At 38.5% G+C, this 19,055-nt stretch overlaps 2 protein-coding genes across 4 annotated transcripts; one reads left to right on the top strand and one right to left on the bottom strand.

Annotated features, from left to right (window-relative positions):
- Positions 1–319: 319 nt before the first annotated feature.
- LOC117343727 lies at positions 320–5,414 on the bottom strand. Its single transcript, XM_033906200.1, has 4 exons — positions 5,252–5,414; positions 4,757–4,831; positions 4,162–4,273; positions 320–687 (listed from the first exon to the last, which is right to left on the bottom strand). Exons 1-4 carry the CDS (start codon positions 5,330–5,332, stop codon positions 611–613), a joined length of 345 nt encoding a protein of 114 aa, XP_033762091.1. The 5' UTR covers positions 5,333–5,414; the 3' UTR covers positions 320–610.
- A 261-nt stretch (positions 5,415–5,675) lies between these two features.
- Positions 5,676–13,327, top strand: LOC117343726. 3 transcript variants are annotated; one of them, XM_033906198.1, is made up of 3 exons: positions 5,676–5,927; positions 11,175–11,426; positions 11,877–13,327. In XM_033906198.1, the coding sequence occupies exons 2-3, from the start codon at positions 11,259–11,261 to the stop codon at positions 12,210–12,212; spliced, it is 504 nt and encodes a 167-aa protein (XP_033762089.1). In that variant the 5' UTR covers positions 5,676–5,927; positions 11,175–11,258; the 3' UTR covers positions 12,213–13,327. The 3 variants fall into 3 exon arrangements, with proteins under 3 accessions (XP_033762089.1, XP_033762087.1, XP_033762088.1); XM_033906196.1 differs by having other exon boundaries at positions 11,175–11,489; XM_033906197.1 differs by having other exon boundaries at positions 5,685–5,742; positions 11,175–11,489.
- The last annotated feature ends 5,728 nt before the right edge of the window (positions 13,328–19,055 follow it).

The raw sequence follows: 19,055 nt of genomic DNA, 5'->3' as shown, positions 1-19,055 counted from the left end.
CAGGTAGGTGATCCCTGAACAAAGGGATTTAATTTGTATACGTTTACTGAATATTAATGATACAGCCATCATTTCATGTTAAATTATGTTTATTTACACAATCAGAACATCAGTAATATCATAACACAGACAAATCATATTCAACTACAGAATATACATTGTAAAGTCTTTCCTTGTCCAGCAAACAAATTAGTGTTACAAAATTTGTATCACTCTTCTTCATTATTCCCATGTTCCTTGTCCAGTAAATGAGAAAGTGTTACCAAACCCTTTTGTAAAGTCTTTGTCTAGGAAACAGTGTATTACCAATCCCTTGTTCAGGAGACAATGTATTAAGTACAATTCTAAGATCTCAATCTGTAATACAGAATCACCTGTTTTCTACTTTTGGAATCATCAACATATTTTCATCAATGACAATAGAACAACAGAGTTTCTGAAGCTATTTCTAAAGAGACAGTTTGTGTAGTGATGTACAACAGACTGTTCTGAATCTGTTTCCAGTGGGACAGTTTGTATAGTTATTGATGCACAGAAGACTGCTCTCAAGCTGTTTCCAAAGTGACAGTTTGTATAGCCTATGTGAAATGTTAATCCACTTTATCTGTCCTTATCCCTGTACTCCCACGATGTAATGATTGGAAAATCTGGCAGAAAGTTCAACAGCATCATTATACATTTTCATATCTGGAAAAATAAAAAAAAAAATTAACAAATTAATGTATAACAAGTTTCTAAAAAAATTCAAAGTTGCCTGATGAATTAGCTCAACATGTGGGATGACGACAGATTCATTACACAAGAATCCAGATTCATTACACAAGAATCACAAACGTTTCCCATTAACAATATTGGGGAGAAACAGGGCTGTGCCCATGTCAATTGCTCAAGAAAGGGCCTTAATGGTCATATGACTCTTAAAGTCCCTTGTACTATATTGAAGTATACATACTCAGAAGCGAGTATAGAGGTACTTTTGACCATGGCACAACCATCTTTGATTTCGCGTCGACCCGAATAATAACAACACCAGGTCAGGATTATATCCAGATCATTCAAGATGAGTTAGAGCTGAATCCGCACTGGTGGAACTTGAGAAGAAGTTTGAAATAGGTGATTGTGCAATCATGTCACAAAATGGTCACATTGCTGCCATGTCAAGGTTTTTTTTACGAGGCCGAAAATTAACAACACTCTGTTGGTTCCCCATCCTTAATATCCCTACCAATTTTCAGCTCAGTACCATTCAAACTGGAGATGTTTAAAATGTGTTACTGAAGATGGCAACCATCATTGATTTCAGAGACCGACCTTGAAAATAACAAGGATGAATAGTATTGCAACAGCAATACAAAGTCCCCTGCCTGACCTAGGAGTGCACTTATTTATTTACCATTTTTTTAACTACATGTTATTCTGATAATGTATACCAAGTTTCCTTAAAATTGGAGTAGTACTTTAGGAGTTGTCCGGATAAGCCTCTACCAATGAGAAGCCGGCGGCCATTTTGAAAAATAGTTTTTCGAAAAAAAAATGTAAGATGCACAACTACATGTTATACTGATCATGTATACCAAGTTTCGTTAAAATAGTAGTATCACTTTAGGAGGAGTTGTCCAGACAAGCCTCAACTAATGAGAAGCTGGTGGCCATTTTGAAAAATAGATTTTTGAAAAAAAACAAGAGGCCCAGAGGGCCTGTATCGCTCACCTGGTTTCATGAAATATGAAACAAGAATGATGCTCAAGTATATTTGTCACTGGTATTGCTATGTCAATATATATATCATAAGCATTTTATATGGGTACATGAACATTGCTTTTATTGAAATTCTAAAAATGTCAATTTAGCCAAATTGATCCCTTTTGGCCCCTCCCCTCAGCCCCCCGGGGGGTCAGCCCCACCATTTGTACAATTTTGAATCCCTACCACAAGGGTGTGCTACCAGGCGAATATGAGCGATACCCATTGCTTAGTTTCAGAGAAGAAGTTGTTTATATCAATTAAGCCAAATTGACCTCGTTTGGCCCCGCCCCTCAGCCCCAACATTTGTACAATTTTGAATCCCTACCCCAAGGGATTGCTACCAGGCGAATATGAGCGATATCCATTGCTTAGTTTCAGAGAAGAAGTTGTTTATATCAATTTAGCCAAATTGACCCCGTTTGGCCCCATCCCTCAGCCCCATCATTTGTACAATTTTTAATCCCTACCTCAAGAGGATGCTACCAGGCGAATATGAGCGATATCCATTGCTTGGTTTCAGAGGAGAAGTTGTTTATATCAATTTAGCCAAACTGGCCCCTTTTAGCCCCGCCCCTCAGCCCCGTCATTTGTACAATTTTGAATCCTTTAATATCCCATGGGGGTGCTACCTGGCAAATATGAGCGATATCCATTGCTTAGTTTCAGAGAAGAAGTTGTTTATATCAATTCAGCCAAATTGACACTGTTTGGCCCTGCCCCTCAGCCCCACCATTTGTACAATTTTCAATCCCTACCCCAAGGGGATGCTACCAGGTAAATATGACCAATATCCATTGCTTAGTTTCAGAGGAGAAGTTGTTTATTACAATTTAGCCAAACTGGCCCCTTTTAGCCCCGCCCCTCAGCCCCCAGGAAGGTCAGCCCCGTCATTTGTACAATTTTGAATCCTTATCCCATGGGGGTGCTACCAGGCAAATATGAGCGATATCCATTGCTTAGTTTCAGAGAAGAAGTTGTTTATATCAATTTAGCCAAATTGACACTATTTGGCCCCGCCCCTCAGCCCCCCAGGGGGTCAGCCCCACCATTTGTACAATTTTCAATCCCTACCCCAAGGGGATGCTACCAGGCGAATATGAGCGATATCCATTGCTTAGTTTCAGAGGAGAAGTCGTTTATATCAATTTAGCCAAATTGACCCCTTTTGGCCCCGCCCCTAAGACCCCTGGGGGGTCAGCCTCACCATTTGTACAATTTTGAGTCCCCACCCCATAGGGATGCTTTTGACCAAATTTGGTCAAATTCCGATCTGTGGTTATGAAGAAGAAGTCAATTGTTGACGGACGAACGGACGGACGACAGACGCCACGGTATGGCATAAGCTCACCTTGGTCCTTCGGACCAGGTGAGCTAAAAATGTAGGATGCACAACTACATGTTATACTGATAATGAATATAAAGTTTCGTTAAAATCGGAGTAGTCCTTTACGAGGAGTTGTCCGGACAAGCCTCAACCAATGAGAAGCCGGCGGCCATTTTGAAAAATATTTTTTTCAAAAATAAAATGCGGGATGCACAACTACATGTTATTCTGATAATGTATACTAAGTTTCGTTAAAATCGGAGTAGTACTTTAGAAGGAGTTGTCCGGACGGACGGTAAACCTAAAGTCCCCCTGTTTTTCAAACGGCAGGGGACTAATAACACTTGGCTAGGACTATGTCAGGATCATTTCAGATAGGTTAGAGCTGAATCCAAAATAAGTTTGAAATGGGTGTTGTTTAGAAAAACCATGATTGCGCAATCATGTTACATAGTGGATGCCATGGCTACCATTCCAAAGTTTTTAGGAAATTACAGGGACTTTGTTGGCTCCCCTTCTTTATCATTTCTCCCTCAATGATACCAGTGGAACTGGAGAAGAAGTTCAAATTGTGTTTTTCAAGATGGCAGTCATGGCATTTTGGAAATACTTGGTCAAAAACATCTCAGGATCATTTCAGGTAAGTTATAGCTGAATCCCACTGGTGGAACTTCAGAATAAGTTTGAAATAGGGTGTTGTTGTTCTTGAAAACCATGATTGCACAATCATGTTACAAAATGGCAATGTAAAAGTTTTTACGAGGCCGAAAAATAATGACACTTTATTGGCTACTCCTACCAATTTTCAGCTCAATGATACAACTGGAGAAGAAGTTCAAAATGTGTCCATATGTCGGCCATCTTGGATTTCTGATCATAAAATAGCAGAAACTTTTGAAATAAAAAAAATCTGTTGGATTATAATTTAGAAATATTGTGATCCATAGAGTTTTATTAGATCTAAACAATCTGAAATTTCCATGGACGCATTGTCAAATACTGTGTATACCAACTGGATTATATTTAGAGAGCAGGCTGCATTATAATATAAATATTTACAGTGAACCAACAAAATTAACCAGAGCAATTACCAAATGCTTCCGAAGTGTCCTGTGGGAAAGTGATGTAGTTCTGACAGGCAATGGCATTGTTTGACTGAACTTGGCCTTCTACTTCTGTAAGCCCAGCAACATATTCACTCAACTGAAAGTAAAGACAAATCTTGCAGGTGAAAATGTGCTCTGATAATCCAATATATACAAATGAAGGGTCACGTGTGATAGATATATGGATTTCAAATCTGCTAACCCATTTTGTCTCCTGTGTAACTGAAATATCCCCTTTAAACTTAAACATTTAAAAAAATTGCATCCAAGTTGCATTTATTTTGTCATTAATCATCATACAAATGTGAATATAAAAATTATTTTGCATGTTGGAATGTACCAAAAATGTATACAATACTTCTGGTAGAGTATTAACATAAAGTAATTAAAGTTTCTATTATCGTGTTTAAACCTACTTCCAATCTATACTTATTCTCCACACCCACGCACAACTATATATCTAATGATTTATTTGCCAATATTTTTGAGAGATCATCAACGATGGTGCCCCTGCAGTAAATTGGAGAAATCCAATTTCAGGAGGAAATAATTAATTCCACAAATTCAGTTTTACACTCACCGGTTCCTGCATGCTGATTCGTATATCTTGACCATCACTTGTTGTCAGTGTGAATGCCTGACCATTCTGATCAACCTGTCACAAAGGAACATCTATATCTGTACATGTGTATTTTGAGTACAATATATCTTTGTATCTGGTAATTGGTTAAAATCCAACATCCTCTGTTTGAACTATATATATATGTATATCCTGCATACAGTGACATATATGCTATAAGTCTCTGCTGCATATAAGGATAATATAATAAACACACCTACAGTATGGATATTAAACATTACCTACATGCTACAGTAGTACTCCAACAATGTTAGAGTTTTATACGGCGAGATACTTTTGACAGGCGCAGTCGGCAAAATCATATCCGATAGAAAAAGAGCCGACCAGCGGCCTCTTATAATTATGTTATAGGAGTAGCTACAGTAGATGACCTATGTTATCATAATTGGCTTATCTTTTATGTATTATTGTGGATAGGAGTGTTGAAGAACTTACATCCTTGGCCATTCCCAATACGCACACAGCCCTTCCTTGGTACGATGGCAACATCGAGCCATTTACACGAGGCTTATCCATGGTAAAACAAACGTGTCGATCACTTCAGCACCTTGTGTAGATTTCGCGGGATTTTGTAATGTTGAATCATGGTCGCACAGACGATTGAATTGAACGGCTCGTATTAATTAAGCTTAAAACAGACTTAGATTTTATTTTATTTTACAATGATGGGAATCTGATCCTGATCTTAAATTTTGTTTATACTGTGAGTTCAAGTGTCGTACATCGTCTTTTATATAGTTAATTTAAGTTGACAATATTGAAATAATCTGCATTGCTTCATATATTTTTTTTATTCGAGAACTAAAAAAGGCGACCGGATTGAATACTTAGACGGTCCGTATATTATACAAGACTATAAACTATTTCCGGTTATGAAATGAAAGTAGGCTAAGAATGCGTCATCTTATGTTTGACGTAATGGACAGGTAATTACAAATATGTGTTGAATCAGAATAGTTATTGCAATACACTAGTGGCTCGTCATCATTGAGAGCGAAGACAGGTATCAACAAACTTGTTTATGATGGGATGCATGTTTCAGTACGGCAACAGTGGAAAGCCTTTACAGACATGTATTTAATATAATCTATTTGAATAGTTTATATTACAGGTAGGTGAATTTGATCAATATCTACTCTGTCTCTGTTTATGTCGTATATATCCCAATTCTGGTACATTAATTGACAGTTACAAACGTACATAGAAGAACAGTTTAGACATATATTAAAAGGTGTGCATGGAAACTGGTAAAAAATCTTATTATAACAACCAGGTTATTAAATTTAAAAGTTCTTATGAGTTTTATACTACATGGATTGTTAATCTTATAAACTGTTTAAATTAAGTAACTGATCATCATAAATAAAAAAAACATTTTCTTACTTATTTAACAAACAATCACCGTCACGTCAACATGTACAGTCTCCTATTGCTTTATAGTTTAACTAACAAATTTCACTATCAAGATTATTGATAGCATTAGCAAGCATACTATTGCTGGTATCAGTATAGATTATCACAGTCAGTAATTTTTGGCCCTTATACAAAAATATACTATACAGTATTAATTGTTTACCTTGTTATCAATGTATGAAGTATGGATACCATTGTTTTTTCAAAACATCCATTTCATAGTTGAATGTGTTCAATGGAGTCCTGCGATGGCAATAGACATGTCTGTGCAGGGTTTAAATTGCTGCTCACCGAGTTGTAATGCAGACTGTATATGCAATTCATGTAGGACTTACCAAATTGTAATGTTATTGTTTAATACTGTTTTAGTTACAGTGTATTTACAAAACAGGGCTGCAGACACTTTTAATTTAAAGAAAAGTCTTACTTTTATGATATATTTTTAGCTCACCTGGTCCGAAGGACCAAGGTGAGCTTATGCCATACCGTAGCGTCCGTCGTCCGTCCGTCTGTCGTCCGCCCGTCCGTCAACAATTGACTTCTTCTCCATAACCACAGATCAGAATTTGACCAAATTTGGTCAGAAGCATCCCTATGGGGTGGGGACTCAAAATTGTACAAATGGTGGGGCTGACCCCCAGGGGTCTGAGGGGCGGGGCCAAAAGGGGTCAATTTAGCTCTATTGATATAAACGACTTCTTCTCTGAAACCAAGCAAAGGATATTGCTCCTATTGGCCTGGTAGCATCACTATGGTGTGGGGATTCAAAATTGTATAAATGGTGGGGCTGACCCCCCAGGGGTCTGAGGGGCGGGGCCAAAAGGGATCAATTTGGCTATATTGAGATAAGCGACTTCTTCTCTGAAACCGAGCAATGGATATTGCTCATATTTGCTTGGTAGCATCACTATGGGATGGGGATTCAAAATTGTACAAATGGTAGGGCTGACCCCCCCAGGGGCCTGAGGGGCGGGGCCAAATGTTGTCAATTGGGCTATATTGATATAAATGACTTCTTCTCTGAAATCAAGCAATGGATATCGCTCATATTTACCTGGCAGCATCACTATGTGGTTGGGATTCAAAATTGTACAAATGATGGGGCTGACCCCTCAGGGGCCTGAGGGGCGGGGCCAAATGTTGTCAATTGGGCTATATTGATATAAACGACTTCTTCTCCAAAACCCCCCTGGGGGCTGAGGGGGCTGGGCCAAAAGGGATCAATTTGGCTAAATTGATATAAACAACTTCTTCTCTGAAACTAAGCAATGGATATCGCTCATATTTGTCTGGTAGCATCCCCTGGGGTAGGGATTCAAAATTGTACAAATGACGGGGTCAATCCCCTGGGAGCTGAGGGGTGGGGCCAAAAGGGGCGTAATTTGGTTAAATTGATATTAACAAATTCTTCTCTGAAACTAAGCAATGGATATCACTTGCATTTGTATGGTAGCATGGTCATGGGGTGGGGATTCAAAATTGTACAAATTTTTGGGTTGACCCCCCAGGGGGCTGAGGGGTGGGGCCAAAAGGGGTCAATTTGGCTACGGTAAATTGATATGAACAACTTAATTCTTCTCTGAAACAGCTCATATTTGACTGGTAGCATCCTTTTGGGTAGGGATTCAAAATTTTAAAAAGGAAGGAACTGACCACCAGGGTGCAGAGGGCGGAGTCAAAAGGGGTCAATTGGCTTAAACAACTTCTTTTCTGAAACTTAGCAATGGATATCACTCACATTTGTGTGGTAGCATCCCTATGGGGTTGCGCCAAAAGTCCATTTCATTTCATGGATTAATGCATTTTTTGGCATAAAAACCTCACGTACCCATATGAAATGCCTATGATATGTTGACAAAGCAATACCAGTGACAAATATACTTAATCATCATTCTTGTTTCATATCTCATGAAATCCATGTGAGCGATACAGGCCCTCTGGGCCTCTTGTTTTAAGATATAAGGCCAGGTAATATTTTCCAGCAGCGATTTTTACAGTTGTAACTTATAGTTGCTTTAATCATGAATAATTTTAAAAACAAAAAATTCTTTGTAACAAATGAATGACAATGACAACATTATATTTTTGTTCTTTGTTCTTCAGGTGATATTGAAATTTAAACTTGTCCTTTCTTGATGAAATTTATTTAATACATTTATATAGGTGTAGGTGCTATGATTGACACTGCAAACACTGTTGAGATATTAACTTTTTTAGCTCACCTGAGCCGAAGGCTCATGTGAGCTTTTGCTATGGGGTATCATCCGGCGTCTGTCGTCCGTCGTCCGTCGTCCGTTAACTTTTTTTAACCGAGAGTGTTGAAATTCGCATTGAATGATTAGTTAGAAGGTCCTGACTAGATATTTGTATTCATTAAGTGAAAATAAAATTCAAGATGGCTGCCATGATCGCCATCTTTGAAATTATGTTTTTCCTTATAACTCCAATATTATTTGCTTCGTAGTAAGACGACTTTCTAGGAATGTTCTAGTGACATTTCTGAATAAGAGGTGTTGTTTCAAAAACTCATAGAATTTACAAGATGGCCAGCACAGCAATTATCATCTGATGAGCTATGGAAAAGTACTTTATTTTTTTTTTGTGAACAATTCCAAGATATCTAATGACTGGAACATCATTTAGAGTTGATTTTCAATAACAAGGTTCAGATAGTGATGATAAAGAGACGAGTTTAATTTGGAGTATGTATAATGAGTGGTTGATTTTTAATTACATTTTTTGTAATTTAATTGTATGGTTTGTACCTGTCTGTATACACTGTATATATCTTCAGTGTGAACATTGCCGCTAGGGGTCCATAATGGGGGAACTGGCAGCTGACTAGCTTGGCTGCTAACAGCACCAACTGTATATCTCTTCAGTGTGAACATTGCTGCTAGGGGTCCCAAATGGGGGGTTCTGTAGAACATTTCTTTGTTTAAGATAACTAGGCTTCTGGATTTTCTCCTCTCTGATACCAATTAGTTTTGATGAGAAAACCTGTTAGCTTAATCTCTGCATGAAACCATAATATTGCTGGTTTAGGGTCACACAGGAAAACAATAAAATTAATTAGATAAAGGGCAGCAGAGGTCTGGGAATGGAGCCATATCTCCAGAGCTGCCCAGTTACCCAGTGTCTAGCTTTAATGTGTAAATATGGTAAAGATCAGAAAACTTCTGATAATTTAAATGAGAGAGTCTAAAGTTTTCTAATTGATTAGTCATATACATATATATATATATATATTATGTAGTGATACTGTGCAAGTGGAAAACATGTCACATTGATACTATTTATGTCTTTACATTGCTCTAAGTAGGAATAATGATAGGACAACATCAACTGACATCTAAGATGATAATTGCATGCTGATAGCAAATATTGCAAAATTAGGTCACTGTGACCTACTTTTTCAATTATTACATCAGGGCAATAGAAATGGACATCTAGGATGAGAAAGGCATGCCGATAACTAATATTGCAAAATTAGGTCACTGTGACCTACTTTTTCAGTAATTATGCTAGGGCAATAGAAATGGACATCTAGGATAAGAAAGGCATGCCGATAACAAATATTGCAAAATTAGGTCACTGTGACCTACTTTTTCAGTAATTATGCTAGGGCAATAGAAATGGACATCTAAGATTATAAAGGAATGTTGATAGCAAATATTGCAAAATTAGGTCACTGTGACCTACTTTTTCAGTTATTATATTTGGGCAAGATATCCACCATTTTTTTGCCATCTCCAGAATCACATTCTCCAGAAATTTTAACCTTACATTCTTTGAGATAGACCCTTGGTAATATACTGCCCACCAGCCATGCAGCTATCAGCCTCTATTTGGTTCGTAGGGGGATGTAAAAAAAATGATATGGGGCTATAATCACAGCAGGTGAGCGTTTAGGCCTATAGGCCTCTTGTTAGGTCATCAGACCCGAAGGGTCAGGATGACCTATAGCTATCGTGCTTCGTCCGCCGTGGCCGTGCGCCGTCCATAAACTTTTCACATTTTAAACTTCTTCTCAAGTTCCACCAGTGCTATTGAGCTGAAACTTGCCTGAAATGATCCCGAGTTAATCCTGACCAAGTGTTGTTATTTTTGGGGTCGATCTGAAATCCAAAATTGCCGCAACACATTTTAAACTTCTTCTCAAGTTCCACTGGTGCCATTGAGCTGGAAATTGGAGAGGACGTTAAGGGAGGGGAGCCAACAAAGTGTTGTTATTTTTCGGCCTCGTAAAAACTTTGACATGGCAGCCAACGGCGGCTATTTTGTAACATGATTGCGCAATCATGGTTTTCCTGAACAACACCTATTTCAAACTTGTTCTCATATTCCATCTGTGGGATTCAGCTATAACTTACCAGAAATGAACCCGAGATGGTTCTGACTTAGTGTTGTTATTAATTGGGTCAGTCAGAAATCCAAGATGGCCACCATGGCAGCCATCTTGAAGAACACATTTTAAACTTCTTTTCCAGTTTCACTACTGGTGCCATTGAGCTGCAAATTGGTGAGGGTGTTAAGAAATGAGAGCCAACAAAGGGTTGGTATTTTTCGGCCTCGTAAAAACTTTGACATGGCAGCCACGGTGGCCATTTTGTAACATGCTTGTACAATCATGGTTTTCCTGAACAACACCTATTTCAAACTTGTTCTCAAATTCCACCAGTGGTATTCAGCTCTATCTTACCAGAAATGATCCTGAGATAGTCATGATCAAGTGTTGTTATTTTTAGGGTTGATCCAAATTCTATGATGGCCACCATGGCCAACAGTGCCACTTTACTCGCTACAGAGTATGCATACTACAATAGTATAAGGGTCTTTGATTTAGAGTCAGATGACTGTTAAGGCCCATGGGCCTCTTGTTTATTTAAACTATGATGTGGGGTCGGTTGTCTTGTTATTTCAAGTTTTTTTTTGTTTTTTTCAGATAATGTAACTTGCTGATATGTAGCCAGAGTGGAACAGAAGTTTTTCTAATGATGAATATAAAGTCTCTGAACAACTGTCTGTAATGAATCATGCTCAGGAAATGTTTTCTGCTCTTATCAAACCATTCACTGGAAGGTCAAACAACGCAGGAAGACGCGAGACAATAAACCCTCCCGAAAGGGGACTGACACAAGACAGCGAACAAGACGGTTTTCTAGTGGTTGGACAGAGCCGCAGTGAGAGGACAACAGTAAGAACTTGTGATTTCATTGGAAATGTAAACTCTCCTCCTGATTACCAAAGTGTGACTCAGGTATAAATATATTTTGTACAATGTAATGTATGTGTATATGTTAAAATGTATGTATTGCACATGTATTTCAATTCATATTGAGAGAACATGTCAACATATTTGAAGATAGTATTTTTCATGCAATTATGAAAATAATTCAGTTCCGTAAGAAAGATGATCTTTGTTAAATATTGTTTATCAGTTAATAAGCAACCCCCATCCAACCAAATGGTTTTTTTTAAATTGTAGGTACATATATGATCAATAGAATTTCAACCTTTCATATTAGCAAACTCTTCTAGTTAATGATCACAAAAAAACTACAACCAAAAAGAAATTGATTACTTTGAGAAATTCTTTACAATTTATCATTTCATATAGACCCTATATATATACTTTGCTTTTCAGAATCAAAATATTGCAGATGTCAGTGACAATCTTCCGTCCTATACCCAGTACTGTCGATCTTTGTCTACCTCATCAAGCATGAGTATGGAAACGTCCCAGTATACAAACTATCAGAATACTGCATCAACTGATTACATGGAAGATCAGTATGACACACATGGACATAAGACCGCCGTTTCAGATGTCCCGTTCGTATTGAATCCTCAAATCCAAACTGTGGTTGACATTATACATGGTCGTACACCTTCCTTAGACCACCATCAGATTAACCTTTCCCAGTACACATATGACTTCAGTCTGGAGAACTCCACAGTGAATGAAGCAGAAAGGTTTTAGTAGTAGTTGAAATGTGAACTTTTTATTTTTACGATTGCAAAACTAGTTATATCAACTTAATCACTCTGACTGGGATGGAAGTATAAGATGTGTTTCATTGTACGAGGAAACTGGAGTGTCCGGTGATAGCCTATGTGGTCAGGCAGGTGACCCCATATAACGTCCAGTTAGGGAATCCAACATCAGGTGGAAGTCAAATGGATTACCACTGCATCACCTGACCACCTTTTTTCTGTAATATCTCACTCATCTTAACTATTAATTATTATAATTGATAATCATTATATAACGTATGGCATTGCAAAAGTTAACAAAAAAAAATCACATTGAAACTTTTCTCTGCCTCTTCATGTTTTTGTGAATGTGCAGTGAAAATGTCAAATACAGAGTCACTTCCTTATTTATATATATATTATACATGTATATTTAAATCATTATTTATAAACAGAGGTGTATTATAAATATCCCTTTTGTATGTATATTGGATCCTGTAAGGTTTATTTAGAAACGCTTGTGTATCATATAGATCAGAGATAAGAGTTAACACGATTTCTGTAGCGATTTTCTGAGATAACAGGCCAGGACCAAGATGAATAGAATTAATGATGTAAATGGTTTCTATATTTCTTGTATTTCTGAGTGATAAGCTGAATTTCCTTCCTTAGTTTGAATAAAGTTTCGGTTATCAAAATGGAACTTAATGGAAAATATGATTTTTTCCCCAAGTAAAAGTTATAATCTTCACATTAATACGGTAGTTTTACTCTCATGATAAACCAAATTTCGTCTAGTATTAAATCCTAAAAATTCTTAATTCACCCCGAAGTATCACTAATTACTGCAAAGACAGATGGTATTTGTGTATTGTCATTGTTCTGTACATTTCAGCGTTGATTTCATTACTAGGAGGCACAAACACTCATATAATCCTTGTTCAACATAGATTTCATCAATATAAATTTTGTATGTTTCTGCTGCCCAAACTAAGGAATGCCTTTTTAATTGCTAACATAAAAATGTGACATAGCCAATGGTATTGCTTTAACCTCCCAATGGTACATCTGTATTGGTATTATCATAGATAATATTAAAATGGTTGTTCAATAATAAGTTTATTTGTTTTATGATTGAGTTTGTCAACAAAATATGTAATGTTGAATATGATTTTTACACAAAAATATCACTGTCGCCCTGAATATGCACATATACACAACACACACACATCTCACACACATACATAATGTACATCTCACACACATACATCTCACACACATACACCTCACACACATACATCTCACACACATACATCTCACACACATACATAATGTACATCTCACACACATACATCTCACACACATACATAATGTACATCTCACACACACACATCTCACACACATACATAATGTACATCTCACACATACATCTCACACACATACATCTCACACACATACATACATCTCACACACACACATCTCACACACATACATCTCACACACATACACATCTCACACACATACACATCTCACACACATACATCTCACACACATACATCTCACACACATACATCTCACACACACACATCTCACACACATACATCTCACACACATACATAATGTACATCTCACACACATACATCTCACACACATACATCTCACACACATACATCTCACACACATACATAATGTACATCTCACACACATACATCTCACACACACACATCTCACACACATACATCTCACACACACACATCTCACACACATACATCTCACACACATACATCTCACACACACATCTCACACACACACATCTCACACACGTACATCTCACACATACATAATGTACATCTCACACACATACATCTCGCACACATACATCTCACACACACACATCTCACACACATACATCTCACACACATACATCTCACACACATACATCTCACACACATACATCTCACACACATACATCTCACACACACACATCTCACACACATACATCTCACACACACACACATCTCACACACACACACATCTCACACATACATCTCACACACACACATCTCACACACACGCATCTCACACACACATCTCACACACACATCTCACACACACATCTCACACACACACACATCTCACACACATACATCTCACACACATACATCTCACACACACACATCTCACACACATACATCTCACACACATACATCTCTCACACACATCTCTCACACATACATCTCACACACATACATCTCACACACATACATCTCACACATATCTCACACATACATCTCACACACATACATCTCACACACATACAATGTACACCTCACACACATACATCTCACACACAGGGGAAGACGTCCTTAAATGACCTTAGCTGTTGATAGGACGTTATACAATACTAAACAAACCAATATTCCTAACCTAATGTGAGTGATGCAGGCCCTCTGGGCCTCTTCCTAGTTACTGTTTACCGCCTTCATGACTCCGCTTATGGCTAGGTTCTGTCCCGCCAACTATAGTCAGTATTCTATCGGCTTCCGTTAGTTACTGGTTCATGCCTACACGACTCCGGCTTTTAAAAGTCTTCTCATCGCTACTACTCCTGAACTGTACCATTCATGTTGACTTTAACGATCCTCAGTAGTACCTGTCCATGCTTTCGATATCCTTCCAGATTTTAACATTTCTTTCGCCTTATTCATTATTGCTGAAAGTTATCGGCATTTTGGCCCTTAGCATCACGTAGAAGTCGTAGAAGGACGAAGCCGACGTATGACACTGTTTAACTTATTATAGAGTTTAGTGTATCTTACTCATTTTGTACAGATAAAAATCCTTGCAGACAAATTTATCTACAAAACATATGATGTCAGTGGGACATCGTTTTTTCAAGGCAAAACTTTTGGTCCTCTTTGCTCAAGAACTTTTTGTGATCAACATTTACTTAGTAACGTCTGTCTGAAAAAGTTTTCAGGCTTCAAGTGTCCCTTAAACTTGGTTTTTATATGATAATCTGTCTCCTTTCGCTCTAGAGTCTTACAACATCACTGCGGAGAGAATCTGGCTCCATATCCTTACCACAGGTACTCGTCTAGGGTTCTTTGTATTTCCGCCACAGTGTGTTGGTAGTATTTACTTGATTGTCTGCTGGGTGTGTTCGGCAGTATGCTTCAGTGAGGTAGCACTATAAATCGGCAAAGTTCTGGCTTATCACAAGGAGAATTAACACCAACATACCGCAGCCTCCCAAAACACACATACGCACTCACCACACGCATGCATGTCGCACGCACGGGAGGCCGTCCTTAAATGACCTTAGATGTTACTAGGACGTTAAACAAAATAAACCAAACCAAACCAAATTTGGTTGTCACCCTTGGAGTAACTGACATGTTTGCGACTCTTGACTACACTGAAGTTCACATTGAACGATTTACATAGTCCCGTACAATATCTTCCAGAGTGGATTCATGAAGGATTTATCCGCAATGCACTCTGGGAGAGATGGAGCCCCATCATTGAATGTTTTTTTATGGTTGTCATAGTCCCTAAACCCGTTAATCATTTTCTACAATTATACACTTACGTTGACTTTCACAACAATAGCACATTTATAATTGGAAGTGTATACATACGCCTATCCTATTGTTATACATTTACAAAACACCCGTAAGATTGCTTTCAGTCTCTACACACCTTTTGACACGATTTTGATAGAATAATTAGTAGTATATACTATTATTTGTATTTTGTGATAATTAATCCTACCGAGAATAGCCCTATTCATTTTATAATAGCTATGAATTCTCATTCTTAAACAATACGGTCAAAGAAGAAAGCAAGCAACCAAAGATAAAGGTCACCAGGTCAGAGTTCAGGGGTACAATATATAGTGAGTGGCAGCCAATGCTTTGTACAGTTACGATGACAAAAAACGTTGTAACTCTGGGACCGAAACACGATGGTATGAGTGAACTCGTGACTCGAGTTTGTCAGCAAATCGCCTTACTTGTTACACGCTAATGGATGTCTGGATGATTATTGGTATCCAAATTTACTGAATAAGATAACATGATTCTTACAACGTATCATAAAGTAATGCTTCAACTAAAAAACTCAGCACAATATGGAACACCATCTGTACCTGGGGCTACATCAAAGTACCTCAATGCCTGATGAACTTTAACTCGAGCAATTCTTTGTGATCACAGTTTCCGACGGATGCCATATGACAGTGTAGCTATGGCAATACTGTTCTGACATGAAATGAGTGCTCGCCTATAAACACATTTGCATCCCTATCGCATCCCAGTCGGGTGACAAATCGGAATGATTCGGTTCCTGCCGGCAACATCGTTACGTCCAGACAAGTCCGGGAGTTTGAGCTGTATGCCTCCGATGGTACAGACTTAGTTCCCTACCTCAGTAGTAAGACTTACCAGAATTTCCGTCGTATGCTGGTTCCGAGGACACTACAATGCCACACACACACACACACACCATCACACACACACACACCACACACACACATATAAACCACACACATACACAAACCATCTCACACACACACACCACACACAACAGCCACACATATACACTCACACACAGACATCCACACACAACACACACACACACACATCGCACACACATACACTCACCAACACCACACACACACACAATCACACTCACACACAAACATCTCACACACACACAAACCATCTCACACACACATAAGGAAGCACACACACACACCAGCCACACACAGACACGCACACACAACAGCGCACACACACACACGCACACACATACATCTCACACACAACACTCACACACATACATCTCACACACAACACCACACACAACATCCACACACATACATCTCACACACATACATCTCACACACATACATCTCACACACACATACATCTCACACACATACATCTCACACACATACATCTCACACACATACATCTCACACACACACACATACATCTCACACACATACATAATGTACATCACACACACACACCATCTCACACACACAAACCATCTCACACACACAAACCATCTCACACACACACATCTCACACACATACATCTCACACATACATCTCACACACATACATAATGTACATCTCACACACACACATCTCACACACATACATCTCACACACACATACATCTCACACACATACATAATGTACATCTCACACACACACATCTCACACACATACATCTCACACACATACATCTCACACACATACCATCTCACACACACACATCTCACACACACACACATACATCTCACACACATACATAATGTACATCACACACACACACATCTCGCACACATACATCTCACACACATACATCTCACACACATACATCTCACACACATACATCTCACACACATACATCTCACACACACACACATACATCTCACACACATACATAATGTACATCACACACACACACATCTCACACACATACATCTCACACACACACATCTCACACACATACATAATGTACATCTCACACACATACATCTCACACACACACACATACATCTCACACACAGGGGAAGACATCCTTAAATGACCTTAGCTGTTGATAGGACGTTATACAATACTAAACAAACCAATATTCCTAACCTAATGTGAGCGATGCAGGCCCTCTGGGCCTCTTCCTAGTTACTGTTTACCGCCTTCATGTTTCCGCCTATGGCTAGGTTCTGTTCCGCCAACTATAGTCAGTATTCTATCGGCTTCCGTTAGTTACTGGTTCATCGCCTACACGACTCCGGCTTTTTAGGTCACCTGAGACAAAGTCTCAAGTGACCTTTTCTAATCCCCTTTTTCCGTCGTCGTGCGTCGTTCGTCCGTAAACAATTTACATTTTCGACTTCTTCTCCAAAACCCCTAAACCAACTTCAATGAAATTTGGCAGGAAGATTCTATGGCTAAAGGTCGACCAAAGTTGTAAATTATATGGTCCCAACCCCCCAGGGGCCTGAGGGGCAGGGCTAAAAAGGGTAAAATTGACTAAAATTTCAAAAATCTTCTTCTCTACTCTCAGATATGGTGGAATCAAACACTCTTCATAGATGGAAGGGTCTTAAGGTGCTTTACCAAAATTGTAAATTTCATGACCCAAGGGTCTCAAGTTTGCCCCTGGGGAGGGGGTAAACTTTACTATAGTTTATATAGGGAAATCACATTTTGACTTTTATTTGTTTTATTTCTATTGGAATTCATTCTAATTTGGTAAACATTGTCAGCATGGGATGACAGTTTGATGGCATGCACATGTTGGCCCTGACTGTCCCCCAGGGGCTGATGGGTGGGGCTAAAAAGGGCCAAATTGACTGAAATTTCAAAAATCTTCTCTACTCTCAGATATGATGGAATCAAATACACTTCATAGATGGCAGGGTCTTAAGGTGCTTTACCAAAATTGTGAATTTCATGACCCTGGGGTCTCAAGTTTGCCCCTGGGGCGGGGGTAAACTTTACTATAGTTTATATAGGGAAATCACATTTTTGACTATAATTTGTTTGATTTCTTTTGGAATTCATTCTAATTTGGTTAACATTATCAGCTTGGGATTGTAGTTTGATGGTATGCACATGTTGGCCCTGACTGACCCCAGGGGCTGATGGGCAGGGCTAAAAAGGATCAAATTGACTGAAATTTCAAAAATCTTCTTCTCAAGATGCAAATAAGGTAGAATCGAATACTCTTTATAGTTGGAAGGGTCTTATATGGTGCTTTACTAATGTATGAATTTCATGACCCTGGGGTCACAAGTTTGCCCCTGGGGAGGGGGTAAATTTTACTATAGTTT

Source organism: Pecten maximus, chromosome 15 (assembly GCF_902652985.1).
Source record: "Pecten maximus chromosome 15, xPecMax1.1, whole genome shotgun sequence".
NCBI classification, from domain to species: Eukaryota; Metazoa; Mollusca; class Bivalvia; order Pectinida; family Pectinidae; genus Pecten; species Pecten maximus.
The sequence above is the reverse complement of the archived record's forward strand: the minus strand, read 5'-3'. Positions and strand labels throughout refer to the sequence as shown.